Raw genomic sequence first — 18,830 nt, forward strand, 5'->3', positions numbered from 1 at the left:
AATAATAGAGACCAGGAGATTAAGTTCAGAATTGGACTACAATGCACTTTGATTCAGGATTCAGGTGCTTTTCAAATTTTCTTTTCCTGTTCTGCATATCTAGAAATGTCTATTTCTGTTTCTTTGACTAAACTTACCCTTACGAAAAAGAAGTTTATTCAAGTGTCGAAGGATAGTATGCTTCTTTTTAACTAAAAATATACTTTCAGTCTACTTTTTATGTAATTCTCAGAAATAAACTTAAAATAGCACTTAAGTATACTTGACTTAAGGCCCTTGCACACTGAGTCCGAAATTCGTATTTGAAATTTTCGCACGTTAAAGGGGTGGTAAAATGCCCTTTTCACAAGATGTAAAATATATCTATGATGTCCCCAGAGTGTGTGTGTGAAGTTTTAGCGCAAAATACCCCACAGATATTTTTATATAGCAAGTTAAAGTTGTCACTTTTTGAGGGTTTGCAAAAACGCACTGTTTTGTGCCTGGCCCTTTAAATGCAAATGAGCTGCTGCAGAGGGCGGGGTTTCAAGAGCTCCTGTGTGTTAGCAGCTGCTATTACCTCATGCAGACACACTAAAATTACAGAAACTGTTCTGCCTTTAATGTTAAAACGGAGTCAGACAAAGATGGAGAGACTCAAGAAGAAGTGACAACATGTAGAATGCAACAGGACATCTCTGAATGGTTAGTTGATGAAGTTATGTTGCTGATGTGGAGTTAACTATCTTCAATTAAGATATTCTGTCATGATAAATCTATAAATCGCTCATATAGGAACTGTTGTGAGATGCACACAGAGTGACTTTCTATTGCATGTGAAAAGATGGATGCTAAAGTTTGAGCTGACTCACAAATGTGCTCTTATACAACAACTTTTACTCTTCTCAACATGGACTGCGTGTTCCCTGGGGCGGGGTTTATGTAAATTCTAGGGTTAGTGATGTCACTAACCCAGGAGGAATGTCGTGTAGTCCCAACCAGCCGTTTGTTGTAGTCCTTTTCTTTAAAAGCAAATATCTTCCTTTACTTTGAACTTTGAGTGTTGTAACTTTGCAGATGTTGTTTATGCTCAAACAGCAACATTACACACTAACTAAAGTTAGAAAAGTGAAATCATAATCAACCACCCCTTTAAAAAATAAATACGACCTCACGTTATCTCAATCATGCCTCCGAGACTGTCGTCCGTCCAAAAAAAAATACGGATCAAGTTCGATTTTCCGCGTTTTTCGCATCCGTAGCAAGCATTTTGAATGGTGTTTTGACAATTCAGAGCCACCGAATCACGAATATTCACGAATACGGAAAAAACGCAGACGAAAATTTCGGACTCAGTGTGCAAGGACCTTTATACTGACAGAAAGGTCTAAGTATATTTGGACTATACTAGTAACTCAATCTTTTGACCGGGATACTTAAAAGTATGATGAAGTATTCTAAGTATACTTGGCTTGTAGTCGTGTTTACTCTTTTGATTGAGTAGCCTATTAAATACTCTTTCACATAGTTTTACATAATGTTTTATAAATATACATTGTTTGAAAATATTGCTTTATGAAGAAAACAGATTTATTATTAATATCTACTTTACTCTTTCCCGCCATTGACAGAATTTTCCAGCAATCCATGTTTTTTACTGTTATACGGTAGGGGGCGCTATTACACACCTTCTGAAAGAATCTCCGGATTCAAACACAGGTGAAGAAGAAGCAGAAACAAACAAGTGAAAAAAGATTGCTTACGCTAATATAATGTTTTATGAAACTTAGCCACATTAAAGTGTTGATACATGATGCATGAAGCTAGAATAAAATGTTCTTAAAATAGAAAGAGTTAAAGTACAGTTAATAGTATATTTCAAGTATAAAAACAAAAAAAAAACTAAATAGGAACATATTAGTAGCCTACTTAAAGTGCAAAAATAATATACAATTAGAAACTATAAGTATGATGTTATATTCACTTAAAGAAAACTATAGTTTTATACTTGCAGTATAAAACTAATAACTAGAGTACACTTCAAGGTGTACTTTCATAAAATAAAATAAATATTACAAGTATTAAAATAGTAAACCACTAGTATACTTATAAGTTCACTTGTAGTACAGATGCAGTACAAATGAGAAACGTAGTTGTGAACTAAATTTTACTATTGTTATACTTATATAGTACACTTAAACATATCATTTTATATACTAAAAAGTGAGCCAATTTAGTCCCAAGCAGTATTTAAATAGTACACTACAAGTTTACTACTGGTACATTGATATTAGTATACTTGCTACATAAAGTATACTTGCTACATAAAGTATTAGTATTAGTATCCTTACTAAATAAAGTATACTTACTACATAAAATATATTTGAACTTCATAAAATGAACTTGAAGTATACTTCTTTTTCGTAAGGGTTATCATGGGCTACTCTACATGTCCTTTTAAATCCTTGAAATGAGCAAATTAATTCTCAATGGTTCCAGCTAGGCCAAACTCAGCTTTTATTTGTAACCTTGAGTGTGAGAACTAACAATAGATTAAGTGTAGAAACATTTGCAAAACATTTGATGTATTTAGATGCGTGCTCACACGGTTACATATCAATATTACAAATTTCCTGATAAAATATGCAACAGTGTAGCAATGTCCTGGTGTTTCAACACTGCCCATCCATTTAATCAACATGAAGGCTTGTCTATGTCACTGTTTCAGGAAAATGAATCAGGTTTACGGTAAAAGGACTCTGGAGGGTGTGTGTGTGTGTGTGTGTGTGTGTGTGTGTGTGTGTGTGTGTGTGTGTGTGTGTGTGTGTGTGTGTGTGTGTGTGTGTGTGTGTGTGTGTGTGTGTGTGTGTGTGTGACAGCGAGTGAGAGAGAGAATGTGTGCCAGGGAAAGAATCCCACTGAATTATTTAAAAAACTCACACAGAAGGAGGGAACAGAAGTGTGCGTGTGTGTGCATGTGCGTTTTTGCCCAACCCCTCTTAGTCTATTGACATGATAATGGGTACAAATCGATGAAGACTTTTCACTCTCGCTCTGACAACAGTGTGGAAGAATACACAAATGTTACACCACCACCCACTAGCAGGAATAAATCACGATCCTACACCTCCTCCTGGGCCGGCCATTGTAGAGGCTCCTTTAATCAACTAATTCCCAGCGACACCCCTAACTCGTGCTGCGTCTCCCGTTTTGTCTCATCTCTCTCACAGCCACACAATCCCATCAGTCTTAATCTGTTTTAACAAGGCCCTAATCCACCAATTAGACCCTATCAAACCTCACGTTAAGACATGGCTGATAAATTACCAGCGTGCTTTAACTGTCACAGGATTAAACCCTGTTACAAATTCTGTAAATCCATTGGTAATAAACCATGATTAGAACTTTGAGAGACCGTATAAACGGTCAAAACCATAAGCCTAAAGTCACACACACAAAAACTCACACCAAGAACAGATGTCTTGGGCCTAACAACCCAGATTGAGATTATACCTCATGTAGCCAATAAAACAAAACTACCATTTTGTAATGTTTTAAAGAACATTTTCCCTGGTTATATGAACACTAATTTTCTTGTTACGCAAACATCCTGTCAGAAATGATGCTAAGTGAGCTATAGTGCTAAAATCTGGGCTAAAATATAAAATTCCCAAAATATATTCCGGCACTAGATTAACAAAAAAGTTGCAGTTATGTTGTATTACTCAATGTTGTGTACCCATATATCAATTACTGTAATGTTGCTTGGGCTATTAGTATTACCCACCCAACTAAACTGGAATCTATTTTTCGACTTCAGAAGCGAACTTTAAGAATAATATTTTGTGTAAATCGTAGACACCCCTCCCAATCACTGTTTGCTCAGGCAAGTATTCTTAGTGTTTACCAAGTGAATCAACTTCAAATTGCTTTATTCGTTTATAGCTCTATAAAGAAGTTATTTCCCAAGCACTTTTGTAATATTTTTATTTTTAATAATGAATTTCACCAGTATCCGATTCGTAGTAGTTGTCTTATTAGGCCTCCCTACTCTCGTACGACTCAAACACAGTTTAGTGTATTATACAGAGGGTCAAAGGTATGGAAGTCTTCCCACATCACTTATTGAGGTTTCTAAAGAACAGTTTAAACAGAGAGTAAAATTGTTGCTACTAAGTTGTCTGAATTTTCCATATGGGTTTGTGCTCTAAATCCAATTTTAAATTGTTTTATAATATATTTTTTATTTGTTAAATATAATTGTTTCTATGGAGATTGCCACTAATTAAGCCCCTTGAGGATTTTTCGGCAATTGTCCATCACATTTTTTGTGAAACGTACACTGTAAAAAAAAATTACATCCCCAAGTCAAAAATTTCTAGTGACTGATCACATCAAAATTTTTCAATTAGTCTGACGTATTATTTCTCATTGAGCCAATGTTAACAGACTACTGCAACAAGAATTGCACTTGGGCCAATTAAAAAATTTAGATGTGACCAGTCACTAGAAAATTTTGACTTGGAGAGGTTAGAAATAAAATACGGTTTCATAACATTAAAATAAGAAAGTAAAATGATTAAATAACAGGGGTCATAAAGCTGATAATTCATTAACTCATGAATGTAAATTTGAATTAAGAATGGTCAAACTGCTCATACCAACATTTAAAGAATGTTACTCTAACAATGTATTATTAGCATTTTCATGCTGATGTTTTGAGGACATTTATCTTTAAAATTAACATTAGCATTACTGCAAGAACATTTCGTTTGTAGTTTTGAAAGAACCTCTACAGAATGTTTTAGTCAAAGTTCTGAGAAGTTTTGCTGAGAAGACTGGACATTTTTTTGTACGTACAGTAATGTAGCTGTAGCTACTAGTAATGATTAACAGATCAAAAAAGAGTTTGGCTCTCTCTCCTTTGAAAACGTACATAACTAAAAACAACACGATGACAGCTGGCATGTTATAGCTTTGACTATTTAAGATATGGTTAAGAAGTTCAAAATGAAAAATCAGGTCAAAACTGAATCAACCGATCTGAATTCCACATTAAAGGCCCGTTCACATCAAGGACAACAACTGTAGTGATAAATATTAAGCTCTAAAATTATTCTAAATGAAGAAGAATAGCAGGAGTTTACACCACAACTATAACGATAACGGCACAGAGAAACAATATTGTTGGAATCACTTTCAGAACTTTTTTTTTCCAGCAGATGAACTATAAAAACCAATCAAAATCTATCCTGCTTAAAGGTGCTGTATGTAGTTTTCAGCGACCTCTAGCACATTTAAGCAGGATAGATTTTGATTGGCTGTCGATGTTTTTATAGTTCATCTGCTGGAAAAAAAAAAAAGTTTTTTATACTCTTCTATACTCTTTGCTCTAGCGGTGATGTTTCAGATTGCAACCAATAATTTTACAAGCGCATGCTCTTGCGCGTGCTCGAATTTATGAGCGACCACTGTGGGTACCTTCCAGACTGAGACGCAACACACCGGAGAAAGCATCACACAACATGCTGGAAACTAAGGTAAACTCCCACTGCAACGTTACAATAATAGGCTACTTTTATCAGCTTGACGTTGAACTAATGCTCCATGCTCGTACCATGTATGAATGGAACCCTATCAACCGTGCCGAATTTTGCCACTGCAAGCACCACTTCACATTTTCTTCAGGAAATGTACATTCTAGGTTTGTAGATAAGGTTTCTCCATGATTCAAATGCCCTGCCGATGTTGAGCCATGTTTTTTCACCCGAAGTTCATCCGATTCACGTCTGGCCTTATGAGCTTCAGCAGAAAAAACGTTTATTTTTATTTTTATCAATATGTGGAGTTTGTGTTGTAGTCTGTGTTGTGCTGGGAGCAGGTCGTTTCTTAGTGTTATCAGACATGTCATAAGTTGCATAAGTCATAAGTCCATGTCATAAGTTGCAGTGTCTTCGCTGTTGAGTGCAGTAGGCTAGACGAGGAGAGAGGCTCGGGAGCGCGCGTGCAGGTGACGTCACTGGATTTCGCGGTAAATCCGACCCGGCACCTTCAAATAAAAATAAGAATACAGGTCTGCTTTCCGAGGTAATAGCAAAACCCGCAAAGTGGATCATTTTAATGTTAGATTACAACCCCTTCACACACAGGCAATAAAACAAGGATTCATTTTAGTAGAAAAGTTACATACAACACCTTTAAAAGAGCTCAAGCACTTAAAAGCATACAACGACAAAACTGCATTGTACGCATTTAAAATAAACAGAACGGTATCGTCCGATGGTGTGGACACTAATATAGGTATCATTATAGTTATCGTTCTTGGTGTGAACGGGACTTAACAGTGTCTTTTTAGGCTGTTTTTAGATTAAGATCACTGCCCACATACCAGTGCAGTGAAATGCTATTACAATTTCCCAGTTTCAACTCTCAAATAGATGATGATATGTGCAAACCATACCTTAGTAAATATGCTAAGTTGGCAATTTCATATTCGAATCGCATAAGTGAATGAGGAGAAAGTTGAGTGTGTAAATGAATTAAATCAATAATTATCTGCATTGATCCATGTCCGTATTGATTATCCCAAAACGCTTTGCGTTTTCCAATCTGCTCGGCGAGATTCAGAGTCTACAGAAGGGCTCCGAGCTCAAAGCGTTTATATGGAGATGAAATGCTCACCTTCAGGAGTGAAGTGACTGGAAAACAGTCACAAATAAATGGAATCAATGTAATCAGCTAACAGCTGAACGCCATTGCCAGTTTCACACCATTTGTGTTTTAGTTGCTCCCAGGGGCTCCATCTAAATCCAGCACGAGAAATATTCTTAATTAGATTACATAAGGAATATAATTTCTTAATCACACACAGCATGCTTCGTAAAATCGTAAATGAGAGACATTTATCCTACTCTAAATTTTCCATCAAAAACAGCCTTTCATATTCTCTTATGCCACCAAAAACAGAAAGTGGAAGGGTAATGCATGAAAGACAATCAAATACACTGTAAGCATGAGGCCCAGGGTTGTTGACGAGGACGTAACTGTGGCTAACCTTAATCAAAGTGTAATTCATTCCTATGTGTGTGTGTGTGTGAGCTACAGAGTTAAGGTCACTCTAGTGATTAATTTAGACATGGCAAGAGGTACGACGTCACTTAGAGCTTGCTGACCTTGATGGTTGTAAATCTATTGGCCAACATATTTCTTTGTGATGTTCTGAGACCTGTTGGCCACTGCTTAGTGGATCCTTTGCCTAATTTCATCAGCTGCATATTACAGTAGGCTATGCAGCTGATTCACATGCTATCAGAATGCGAACCTGGAAACGAGATTGTGTGTTCGCAAATAATAGGATATTTACTATACAAATAAAAGTGAAATGCCATAAATCTTTTTTTTTTAACAAGTCGACATGAATCTTTCAATCACTAATTCTGGTTTCCACTTTTTAACTTTACATTACTTAGCATTTGTTTTAGCTTTGTCCCACTAGACTATATCCTAATTTCTGTGTATTGGAATTTGTAGTATGCCGTGCATATTGCTAAATGTATTCATCATCAACCTAAGATCCATATAATTATGGTTTAAATGTTTTAATACACATTTTTTTTTACATAATAAATGTGGGGCTGCTGAGAGTCATGCACTTTCCGTTTAGACTTTTATTCCATTAATTCAAATAAATAAACTCCAAGTAAAGCTATATCATCTGACGATGAAACTATTCTCCTCACCACATGACTTAGAGTTATACTGCCTCCTAGTGGTGTATTTGCCACAATGCACAAGGATCAGTTATCCTCAGAAATATTAATACACCTTTGCTGAGCATTTCTCTGAATAAATAACCTTTTTGGTGAAGGTGAATAACAAGTGCAATAGTTTACATTTTCAAACCAATCTGACTGTGCTATCTAAAGCGACATAATTGAACAATTAAATATCATTACAAATCACTCATTAAAAGTGAAATGGTATTATTTTTCACTTTATATCTACCACTTTAAAGATAAACATACCAATAACAGAGGGTTCCAACTTCCAGATCAACAAAGGTGGCTTGCGGAACACATACTGAAGAAGCACCCCAAACGTTTTATCCATCTGGACACTCGCTTGGCCCACATGGATAAATATGTTCTGTATGAAAAGATGAATAAAAAAAATAAAGATGAAAGATGATTGGTTTTGTTCTGGCATTTAAATGCATTTCTAATGAAGTAGCCTCCTGTCACCCAGCAAACATGGAAGTCTAATGACCGTTAAAAAAATGTCCCTCCAACAAGTCTCCAAACAAAAATAGTTTGTTTATTTTTATATTTAAAACAATATCAATATCAAAAACGTCTTTGACAATATCTGTTCTCTGTTGTTATTATTTTTATGCCATCCTAGATCCTACCCTGACTATTTTGGCCAGGGACACGAAGTGGCCGTCGTACCACGTTTGCTGGGCATTTACATGGGACCTACATACCAAAATGTATGATTTTTTTCCAGACACATGCACTATTTGATATGGAAGCCCAACGTAAAAAAAAAGAAAGAAAAAAAACGTAATGAACGAATTTCTTTACACACACACACACACAAATAACTTCTATGGAAGACTGTATTCTAGTAGGCTAATTTTGACTTTATTCTCAAAATATTACGACTTTATGTAATGATTAAAGTCGAGATTAAAGTCGAAAAAATATCTTATGTGTTCAGGCTGTAAATAAATGACTTTATTTGAATGCCAACTGCTTTTAAATTCTATATCCAAGTAAGATGTTTATAAAATATTTTAGGGAAATTAACAAAAATGTTGAACATTTATTTTATTAGATTTGCATATTTTATATGGCAATTAGCCATGCTTTAAACTTAAATATATATATATATACTTCTGTGCTAAAACGTGCTTAATATACAAAAAGCTAAAACTAATGAATACTTCATTAGTTTTACTTATTATTAATCTATTATTGCTCCTTGCAAAATTTCACATTCACCGCTGTTAATTCTCTTCAAAATCCTACATTCCTTGCTTTTAGGAGAGAGGACCAACAGTACATCCAAAATATTTCATCATCCAAGAATCTTAAAGCTCTTAAAGGGATAGTTCACTTTGAAATTAAATTTTGGTATGTTTTAGCTTACCTGAAGGGCATCCAAGATGTAGGTGTCTTTTTTTCCTCAGTAGTTTCAATTTTGATATTTTAGGTCAAACCGTTCTTGTCTGTCAGTCATATAATGCAGGTCTGCGGTCACTGTCTCAAAACAGCATGCACAAGTCCAAATTAAAACAATTCCCCATCGTCCAAATGAAACAATTCCCCATCGTAAGTACACTTTGATGGCCTAAGACACGAAACGAGCGGTTTGTGTGAGAAAACGAACCGTATTTATATAGTTTTTGCCTCTTGAACAAAGCCGCGTCCAACTGATCTGACGGCGCGGGCGGGTATAGATATATACACTGATGTCGCCTTGGCTAATGAACTGCAATAGCGAAGGCGACATCTAGTGCTAGTGTTTCTATACCCGCACGCGGGCGGATATAGATATAGAAACACTAGATGTCGCCTTCGCTATTGCAGTTCATTAGCCAAGGCGACATCAGTGTATATATCTATACCCGCCCGCGCCGTCAGATCAGTTGGACGCGGCTTTGTTCAAGAGGCAAAAACTATATAAATACGGTTCGTTTTCTCACACACACCGCTCGTTTCGTGTCTTAGGCCATCAAAGTGTACTTACGATGGGGAATTGTTTCATTTGGACGATGGGGAATTGTTTTAATTTGGACTTGTGCATGCTCTTTGAGACAGTGACCATAGACCTGCATTATATGACTGACAGACAAGAACGGTTTGACCTAAAAATATCAAAATTGAAACTACTGCGGAAAAAAAGACACCTACATCTTGGATGCCCTTCAGGTAAGCTAAAACATACCAAAATTTAATTTCAAAGTGAACTATCCCTTTAAGACAATAATCTTGTCTTAACCAACTTTTTAATTTATTTCATTAAAGTTTTCTGTTCTGTTTTTCTTGTTTTTATATGTATATATAGGCTTTATGAAACCTGTATGTATAGGCCCATGTATATATGTATAAATTATGGATTTTATTATCATTTAATTGTATGTAACTTTTACATTTTTGCTATGTACTTGTATTTTTGATACCTTGGCATTAAAAAATAAAAAAATACAAAATAAGGTGGTTAGAGGACCTGCCCCTCCTGAAGAATACAGAATTGTTTCCATATAAAGATAAAAGTGTTTGGAAAATGCAGAGGTGCAATAGGTGATTGTATACAAAAAAAATTGTGTTATGCTAGTTGAAAGTCTCCTCACATCCTGATAGCAATCACAATGTTAAGCGGTCTAACACACATACCATTTCTCAAAATCAGGTACGCCAATATTGTTTATATAAAATATTATTTCTTTTATTACAATAAAATTTATATAAAATGTATATACAATAAAAGTTAATGAACAATAACAGCCATTATTCAAAAATATGCAAAGATGGTGTTCTCTGGAGATCCTTCGGAGAGGGCCGTGGCAGAAGCAGCTTTCACAGGAACTTCTGGGGCGGCTAAGAGAGGAATCCTGACGTTGCTCTTGTCTTTGTCACAGTGTCTGGTTTGTGTTCCCTGGGTCACCACTAGATGTCCTCCTTCCCCACGGTGTCTGTCACATTCTGAACTACATCCACATTCATTCACTAATCATTGCACTCAGCCAATTCTCCATTAGCATTGTCATTTCCCTGTGTATATAACCCTGTCTGTTTTAGTATGTGTCATGGAGTCCTTGTAATTATCACACCACTTCCGAGTTCTGTTCTTGCCCGTTTGTCTTGTGCCTGTTTATGTTGGATTGCTACTTTGGTTTTGACCCCTGCCTGGACTGGATTTGAGTAATGGATTTCCCTTAATAAATGTATACTGCACTTGGATCTTCTCTCTATTTCCTACGTGTGGATCGTGACAGAAGGACTCCGTCACACACAAAGATCCAGCGGTATATTCGCCAACTTCTCTGCCCCAGCCACTGAGCAGGAGAGGAGAGAGCATTTTGAGGGAACCCGTCTGGTCATTTTTCATGGGACCCGGGGAGGTCGCAGAGGAGTGGTTGGTCGAGAGGGAATCCAACACCACTCTCACGGGTCGGAGCCACCGTCTCGCCATCGTAGACGGAGAGGGGGTAGGAGACGCAAGTCTGCCAGTCTGGAGACTGATCTCACCCCAGAGGTTGTGCCTGTGCAGCACGCTGTTGTCCCGGAGGCAGTGACCGAGCAGCCCGCTGTCGTCCCGGAGGCCGTCCTGGAGCAGCCCACCATCAGTCCTGCCACGACCAAGAGAGCTGTCTTCCTGTTCCACGCATTGGCAGTTCTGCATGCATGGAGGAAGCATGTCGTCCCGGAGGCTGTGCCAGAGCAGTCTGCTGTCGTCCCAGAGGCAGTGCCCGAGCAGCCCACTGTCGTCCCGGAGGTCGTCCTGGAGCAGCCCACCATCAGTCCTGCCACGGCCAGGAGAGCTGTCTTTGGGTTTTACGCATTGGCGGTTCTGCACGCTTGGAGGAAGCACTTGAGTTCCGTCCAGCCAGAGACTGTTCACGTTACGTCTGCCCAGCCAGAGACTGTTCCTGAGCCTATGTCTTCGGACAAGATGGCCGCCACAGAGACTGTTCACGTCACGTCTGCCGAGCCTGCGTCTTCAGACAAGATGGCCGCCACAGAGATTGTTCACGTCACGTCTGCCGAGCCTGGGTCTTCAGACAAGATGGCCGCCGCCAAGAGTGTTCACGTCACGTCTGCCGAGCCTGTGTCTTCAGACAAGATGGCCGCCGCCGAGCCGGTGGTGTCTGTTCCAGTTCCTGAGCCGGTGTCTGTTCCAGTTCCTGAGCCGGTGTCTGTTCCAGTTCCTGAGCCGGCGGTGTCTGTTCCAGTTCCTGAGCCGGTGTCTGTTCCTGTGCCATGGCCGCCCGAGGGGTCGTCTCCGCCCTGGCCGCCCGAAGGAAAGTCTCCGCCCGATGGACTGTCGTTTCAGCCCTGGCCACCTGCACGACCTGCTCCGCCCTGGCCACCTGATGAGTCGTCTGCGTCACCCTGGCGCCCGATGGACTGTCGTCTCCGCCCTGGCCGCCAGATGGACATAAATTTATAAAATTTATATACAATAAAAGTTAATGAACAATAACAGCCATTATTCAAAAATATACAAAGATGGTGTTCTCTGGAGATCCTTCGGAGAGGGCCGCCGCCGAGCCTGTTCACGTCACGTCTGCCGAGCCTGTGTCTTCAGACAAGATGGCCACCGCCAAGCCGGTGGTGTCTGTTCCTGAGCCGGTGGTGTCTGTTCCTGAGCGGGCGGTGTCTGTTCCTGAGCCGGTGGTGTCTGTTCCTGAGCCGGTGGTGTCTGTTCCTGAGCCGGTGGTGTCTGTTCCTGAGCCGGTGGTGTCTGTTCCTGAGCCGGTGGTGTCTGTTCCTGTTCCTGAGCCTGAGCCGGTGGTGTCGGTTCCAGTTCCTGAGCCGGTGTCTGTTCCAGTTCCTGAGCCGGTGTCTGTTCCAGTTCCTGAGCCGGTGTCTGTTCCAGTTCCTGAGCCGGTGTCTGTTCCTGTGCCATGGCCGCCCGAGGGACGGTCGTTTCAGCCCTGGCCACCTGCACGACCTGCTCCGCCCTGGCCACCCGATGAGTCGTCTGCTTCACCCTGGGCGCCCGATGGACTGTCGTCTCCACCCTGGCTGCCAGATGAACTGTCACTCCCTGTCCCCGTTTCCCTCCATGGACCTGGCCCCCCATCCCTCCCCCTGATCCTCCACCAGTCCACCTCCCGCCTGGACTCTTGTTTTGTCTGTCACGTCTTGGAGCGTCTGGTAGCCGCTCCGTAGAGGGGGGGTTATGTCACAGTGTCTGGTTTGTGTTCCCTGGGTCACCACTAGATGTCCTCCTTCCCCACGGTGTCTGTCACATTCTGAACTACATTCCCCACGATCCTTGTTTCTTCATTGCACTCAGCTGTCCCTTGTCACTAATCATTGCACTCAGCCAATTCTCCATTAGCATTGTCATTTCCCTGTGTATATAACCCTGTCTGTTTTAGTATGTGTCACGGAGTCCTTGTAATTATCACACCACTTTCGAGTTCTGTTCTTGCCCGTTTGTCTTGTGCCTGTTTATGTTGGATTGCTACTTTGGTTTTGACCCCTGCCTGGACTGGATTTGAGTAACGGATTTCCCTTAATAAATATACATACTGCACTTGGATCTTCTCTCTATTTCCTACGTGTGGATCGTGACAGTCTTATTCTGTGACCTGAAACAAACAAAAAAGGTTACAGTCATAGATTACAATTAGAAGAAAACATTTTTAAAATCTTTAAAATGAAAAGTGAATATAATCTTCAAAATCATTTGCAGCTGATCTTAGGCTCATTACCTTAAACCATTCATGTCGAAGGATTTTCCTCAAATAAATCCGTTGTCTTGGGCTTTTCTTCAGGAGGGATCGAATCAGGAGGCAGCATTCTGTGCAGAACGATAGAAGCGAGTCAGATTATTACCTTCAACTTTACACCTGCTGTCTTTGTATTAAGCTGTAAGATTCGACTATTCTATAAAGTACGGTCAGAAAATCAGAAGAAATGCTTGTATTATCCAATATCTATCTTCTATACAGCCACTTGGCTCAGGTGTTACTTTTTCGTACGTTCTTTGTTTCGTATGATTTCAATTACAGTTGGTCTTCTTTGTTGTGATGAATGCCATCTTACCGTTGGACAAGCCAGGATCAGACCAGATGTCTTTGTCAATCCTTTGCCTGTCTCTTGGTTCTGGAAAGCGTCCACACACCAACAGGAATAAGAGCACTCCCAGAGACCACACGGTAGCTGGTTTCCCGTGGTACTTGCCCTCTGCGCAGTTCTCAGGTGGGCGGTAGGATAGAGTGCCTGCAGAAAAAAGATTTGTCTGATGGGTAAGAACCATAGCATGAAATACCATAGCATGTGGTAAAAACATCTGGTGTTTTTAATTTAAAAAAATGCTGCCTCAAATGTGAGATATGGTTTAATATGATACCAATTGAACTAGTCACTAGAACTTAAGTCCCAAACTACAGGTTTGATTCATAATTCATACCACAGAAACTTTCATAGCCAGATTCCTGCAGGAGATCCCCGCACCCGAAGTCGATCAGTTTGACCTCAAGCGTTTCTGTGTTGACCAGCAGGTTCTCCAGCTTAACATCCCGGTGGAACACTCCACGGCGACAGCACATATGAGCAGCCAGTGTTGCCTGCGCCATGATAGACCGCGCTGTGTCCTCATCTAGGATGCCGTCGTGACGATTCGAAAAATGCTACAGATCTTCACAGGGTGAGGGACGCTCCAAGACCATGATATATTGGTCAGGCTGGTCCTGCCAGTCCAGCAACTCAATGATCTCTGAGACTTTGGGGCCCCTATTAGCCAGGATTAATAGGCCGACCTCTAATGGTAAGGGTGCGGGATGTCCAGGCTGGAAGAAAGATCATTATTATATGAAGGTGTTGTCATTATGTTTACATATTTTAATTTGAAAACAACATAGTGAGTGTAGGCTACTTACAATGTTGATGTATTTCAGGTTCTGCGGCTTTGTGGCAATTTTCACTGCCACCTGATCAAGCAAAAAAAAAAAAAAACATTGTTACATTTCTAACATGTCAAATGCAGTAAATAGTGGGAAAATATACACAAAAAGACTTGAAATGGATGTAGTGAGACAAAATAATTTGCTGGCTAAATATGGTAAGAAAATGACGATACCTCAAGGCCATCCTCCAAGCGTTTCCCTTCATAAACAGAGCCGAATGATCCCTCACCAAGCATGCTGCCCATCTCGTACCGGCTCAGAATGTTGTCTGCAAAAAGATGATTCAATTTAGTTGCATGGACAGCAGTGAGTTTAATGTTTGAGGTCATGGCCGTAAACTCACCCTCAGTTGTCTCGTCCGCTCTGTTGTTGTGACCTGGTGCTGGACCGACTGGACTGTGATGGACTGGAGCTGGAGGGGTTCGAACCTGATGATCTTCAAGACCACCGGATAGAGCAAGGAATATCAAACAAAAGCATGTTTAAATGCAATCAAAAAATATTAAACACTGCATAGTCATATTATGGTGATTCTTCAGTTACTACATGAATTCTTAAAATAAAACAAAAAGTTCTGTTTAAATATTTAAGACATGTCCTGGAAAAAATCATAACTTTGATCAAACTTTGGGATTTTGATATAGGTGTGAATTTGTAACATATGGTAATTAATGGCCCTTCATCCAAGGGAACAGAAAAATTCCCTTAATTAATTCAGTTCCCATGAATGGCACGTTTCCATTAATGGATACTCATATCTAGCTGAAAATGATGTAGACTATATGATGTACAGAGCACTAATAAACAGAGCATTTACACATTGTCAACTGGTCATTGGATTTACCCTCAGCGTGTCTCTCACTAATGGTTGCAGTGGTCTGATCCTCCACTTTCTGACCCTGACCTGAGCCACTGCTGTGAAGAGAGGGATGCTCTCCAGAACTCCAGTGAAGAGTGATCAGATCTACAGGCCTACTCTTCTTCCTCTGTCTCTCCTGACTATCACTTTCCTCACTACTAACAGGCTGATGATATACATAGAGCACATAGAAGAGATTTGACCCTGATTTCTTTCCATATCACAATAAACAAAGAACATTTAAAACAAATGCACAAAAAGGTGTCAAAATCATCCAAATATTAATATATATTCAAATTCATGTGTAGCTTTTTAGGGCCAATACCTCAAACCAGTTCCGGGAAAGTGCTGGACTGTGGTGGACTGGAGCTGGAGGGGTTTGAACCTGCTGATCTGCAGGAGGAAGAACTTCAAAAATTATATTTTGATATAATATGGTGTGGTCAAATATGGTAATTAATGACACTCCAGTGATATTCTCCAATGGTCATTTGATTTACCCTCAGACGTATCCATCCTCCTCCTCTTTCTCACTGGCATCTCATTTTCGGCGCTCTGATGGGAGTCGTGCTGAGCGCTAGAACTACGCTGTCTCTTCAGTGCCGGACGTCCATCATCTGGGCTCTGCTGGCTGTCTCTCTGCCACTCTCTCTCCCTGTGAGCCGGACCTGTGGGCACAGAAACATGTGGGCCTGGCATCCTTCAAACAGCAAGAAAAACAATACAAAATACAATACAATGCTCCTCAGAAATACCCCTCCCAAAAAATAAATAAATAAATTAACTCCAAACTCCCTCTAAAATAAGAAAAAAACAATCAAATAGAGTCCTCAGAAATAATATGAAGTTTTAAAAAATACAACGATGTAACGTTAGGGGATAACGTTATATTCTCCGATCTCCTTCTGGAATAAAAGTCTCTTCTCTGAAATCCTCCGAACAGCTTCAAACTCTCAAGATCAGCACAGAAAATATTCAGCAAAAGTATCTGAATCCGCCTCGTCGAGTCTCAACCAGAAGACAGCGATCAAAGTGTTGATATTTGCAGACTTGCAGTCAGAATTCATATCACGCGTCCCCGTCGCCATAACAAATAAAATTTGAATCACTCATATGGACGCGCGCGCACGCGAGCGCACATCGAATCTGCAAACAAACCGAATCTGTTCATGCAGGACTGAATGTAATTATTAAATAACCATTTAACAAGTGATATTATGATGTATAATTACTGCTTAGCTACAAAAAGGAAGTTTAAAATTCAACCGTTAAAGCATGAAATAAGGTACCATGAATCAGTGAATTTGAGTTTGATGTGGCTATATTATCAGTGATAAAATAATCATTAAAAAATGTAATCGTTAAAAAAAAAGCATCAGACATTTAAGTCAATTCGATTCAGAGATCAGTACTAATGTTGTCCACCAGAGGGAGCCACAGGATAGCAAATCCTTTAAGATCACAGTTAATAATAATTAAGTTATAATGCTAACTTTGTTTTAAATGGTTGATATAAAAACCTTTAGATTGTTAGATTTATTCAGATATACAGAAAAAGAAATGTACATGTAATGAATATGTAATATAGTGTCTAATGTAATTGTCTAATGAGTTTATTAAATGACTTTTATGAGGTAAATGTAACAATGCTCTCAGGCTTTCTTAGTTTGAGTGATTACACGAGACATGATTAGTTTATTCATGATAGTTTATTTAGAAATTAGTAACAAGGAAAAAAAAAAGGTATTCAGTCAATAACCGCTTGAACTGAGGAGCTACAATGAGGTCGAAGGAGCTACAACACGCGACATTAAAAAAATGTTAAAATGGTATTTGTTTAAATTTGATAATAATATTGACACAATTTGAAATCTGAAACTTTACAACAAAGCATAAAAGCAAATTGCGATTTATTGGATAGAAGGTGCACTAGGGGAGGGCAGGGCACAAAGTAACGCTTTCTCAGTTTGTGTAAATCTACTTAGGGTTCAGAGTATTTATTTTTTCCCACATTAATTTCCCACATGTCTAGTACAATTATGTGGCTTTGTTTTATTAATACAGTATACACTTTTTTCTTGATATACCCCGAAAGAATGGAAGTGAAATGTGACAACATGCCCCATAGGTGGGGTTCATGGTAACATGACCATATGACAGCTTAAAATGCTATCTGATCTAATCAAACAAACATACAAGACAAACTAAAATATTTTCTCAATAAAATACAATTATTAACTTTTTCATATAAAATAATGCCATTTTTGACTACGAACACAGGAAAACACAGCTATACAATATAGTTCAAAACAAATGAATAATTAGTCATTTCTGAGCATTGACTCTCAGTCTTTATTCACCTTTTTCTCATGTTTTCTCAATAGAATTAAAAAAAAGTATAGAATAGAATAGCATATTTCTAATAGATTGTAACGCAGTGTGACAACATGCCCCACCTGCACAACTGGGATTTAATTTAAAAATGACTGACTTTAAGAATTGATATTCCTTCATAAAAATAAGAAGCGAATTGAAACTCTAAATATTGACGGGACAGTGACTAATAACCCTCAAGAAGTTGCACATTTCTGTGCTGATTTTTACTGTAATCTTTAACCATCAAAATTATTCTGAAGAGGCAGCTACTTTTCTTGAATCTGTTCAAAATTGCAAGACTATTTCGGGTAATGATAGAAACCTCTGCTATAGTGAAATTACTTTATTAGAAGTTAATAACTCAATTATAGAACTTAAAAACAATAAATCACCCGGAACTGCTCCGCTCCGTGTGCACGTTTGATCATAGACATGCGTTTGATGCTGATGTTGCGCAATGTTAATCATGCGGCGCCCGAGTGCATTTGACCGGCATAAAATCACGTGAAAATCGGCAAATTCCGGTCACCAGCCGATCAATCAGTTAATCTCTAAAAGATTAGCATTAAAAGTATAATGTTCAGATAGGCTATGCAACAAATTAGTATAATGCTATTTCATAACAATACTCATATTAACAAATATTTTTACTTTTTTTTTACTTTTTTTTTTTTTTTTCTCGCTATTTTTTTTCCCAACTTTCTGCGGCGCCCCCACTTTGAAAACCCCGGCTTTAGAGCACCAATTTATTATTAAGTCATTACATAGATTTTGTTTTGGAGATATGTTTTGCAAAGTAATTAAAACCCTTTACAATAATAGAAGCTGTTTGTAACACAGGTTAAATAAAGGTAATTATTTAATTTATACACAATTTAGTGATATCATATTCCCTTAATAAAAGTCGATAAGAGATGAAAAAATTAAGAATTAAAAAAATTATGCGAATTCATTCTAGATAAAAGCTCAGTG

General features: G+C 38.9%; 1 protein-coding gene and 1 pseudogene across 2 annotated transcripts; both read right to left on the minus strand.

Moving 5' to 3' along the window:
- Window positions 1-13,262: 13,262 nt before the first annotated feature.
- Window positions 13,263-14,868, minus strand: LOC311297868 (serine/threonine-protein kinase pim-3-like; annotated as a pseudogene). The gene is made up of 5 exons: window positions 14,797-14,868; window positions 14,597-14,647; window positions 14,128-14,506; window positions 13,761-13,937; window positions 13,263-13,303 (listed from the first exon to the last, which is right to left on the minus strand). The product of its transcript is annotated as a serine/threonine-protein kinase pim-3-like (transcript).
- Window positions 14,869-14,948: 80 nt separating this feature from the next.
- On the minus strand, window positions 14,949-16,559 carry LOC311297869 (uncharacterized protein; the record flags this gene model as incomplete). Its single annotated transcript, XM_084420345.1, has 3 exons — window positions 15,983-16,559; window positions 15,808-15,875; window positions 14,949-15,059 (listed from the first exon to the last, which is right to left on the minus strand). The coding sequence occupies exons 1-3, from the start codon at window positions 16,179-16,181 to the stop codon at window positions 14,949-14,951; spliced, it is 378 nt and encodes a 125-aa protein (XP_084276471.1). The 5' UTR covers window positions 16,182-16,559.
- Window positions 16,560-18,830: the final 2,271 nt, after the last annotated feature.

Source organism: Rutilus rutilus (assembly GCF_951802725.1).
Source record: "Rutilus rutilus genome assembly, chromosome: 10".
Lineage (NCBI taxonomy): Eukaryota > Metazoa > Chordata > Actinopteri > Cypriniformes > Leuciscidae > Rutilus > Rutilus rutilus.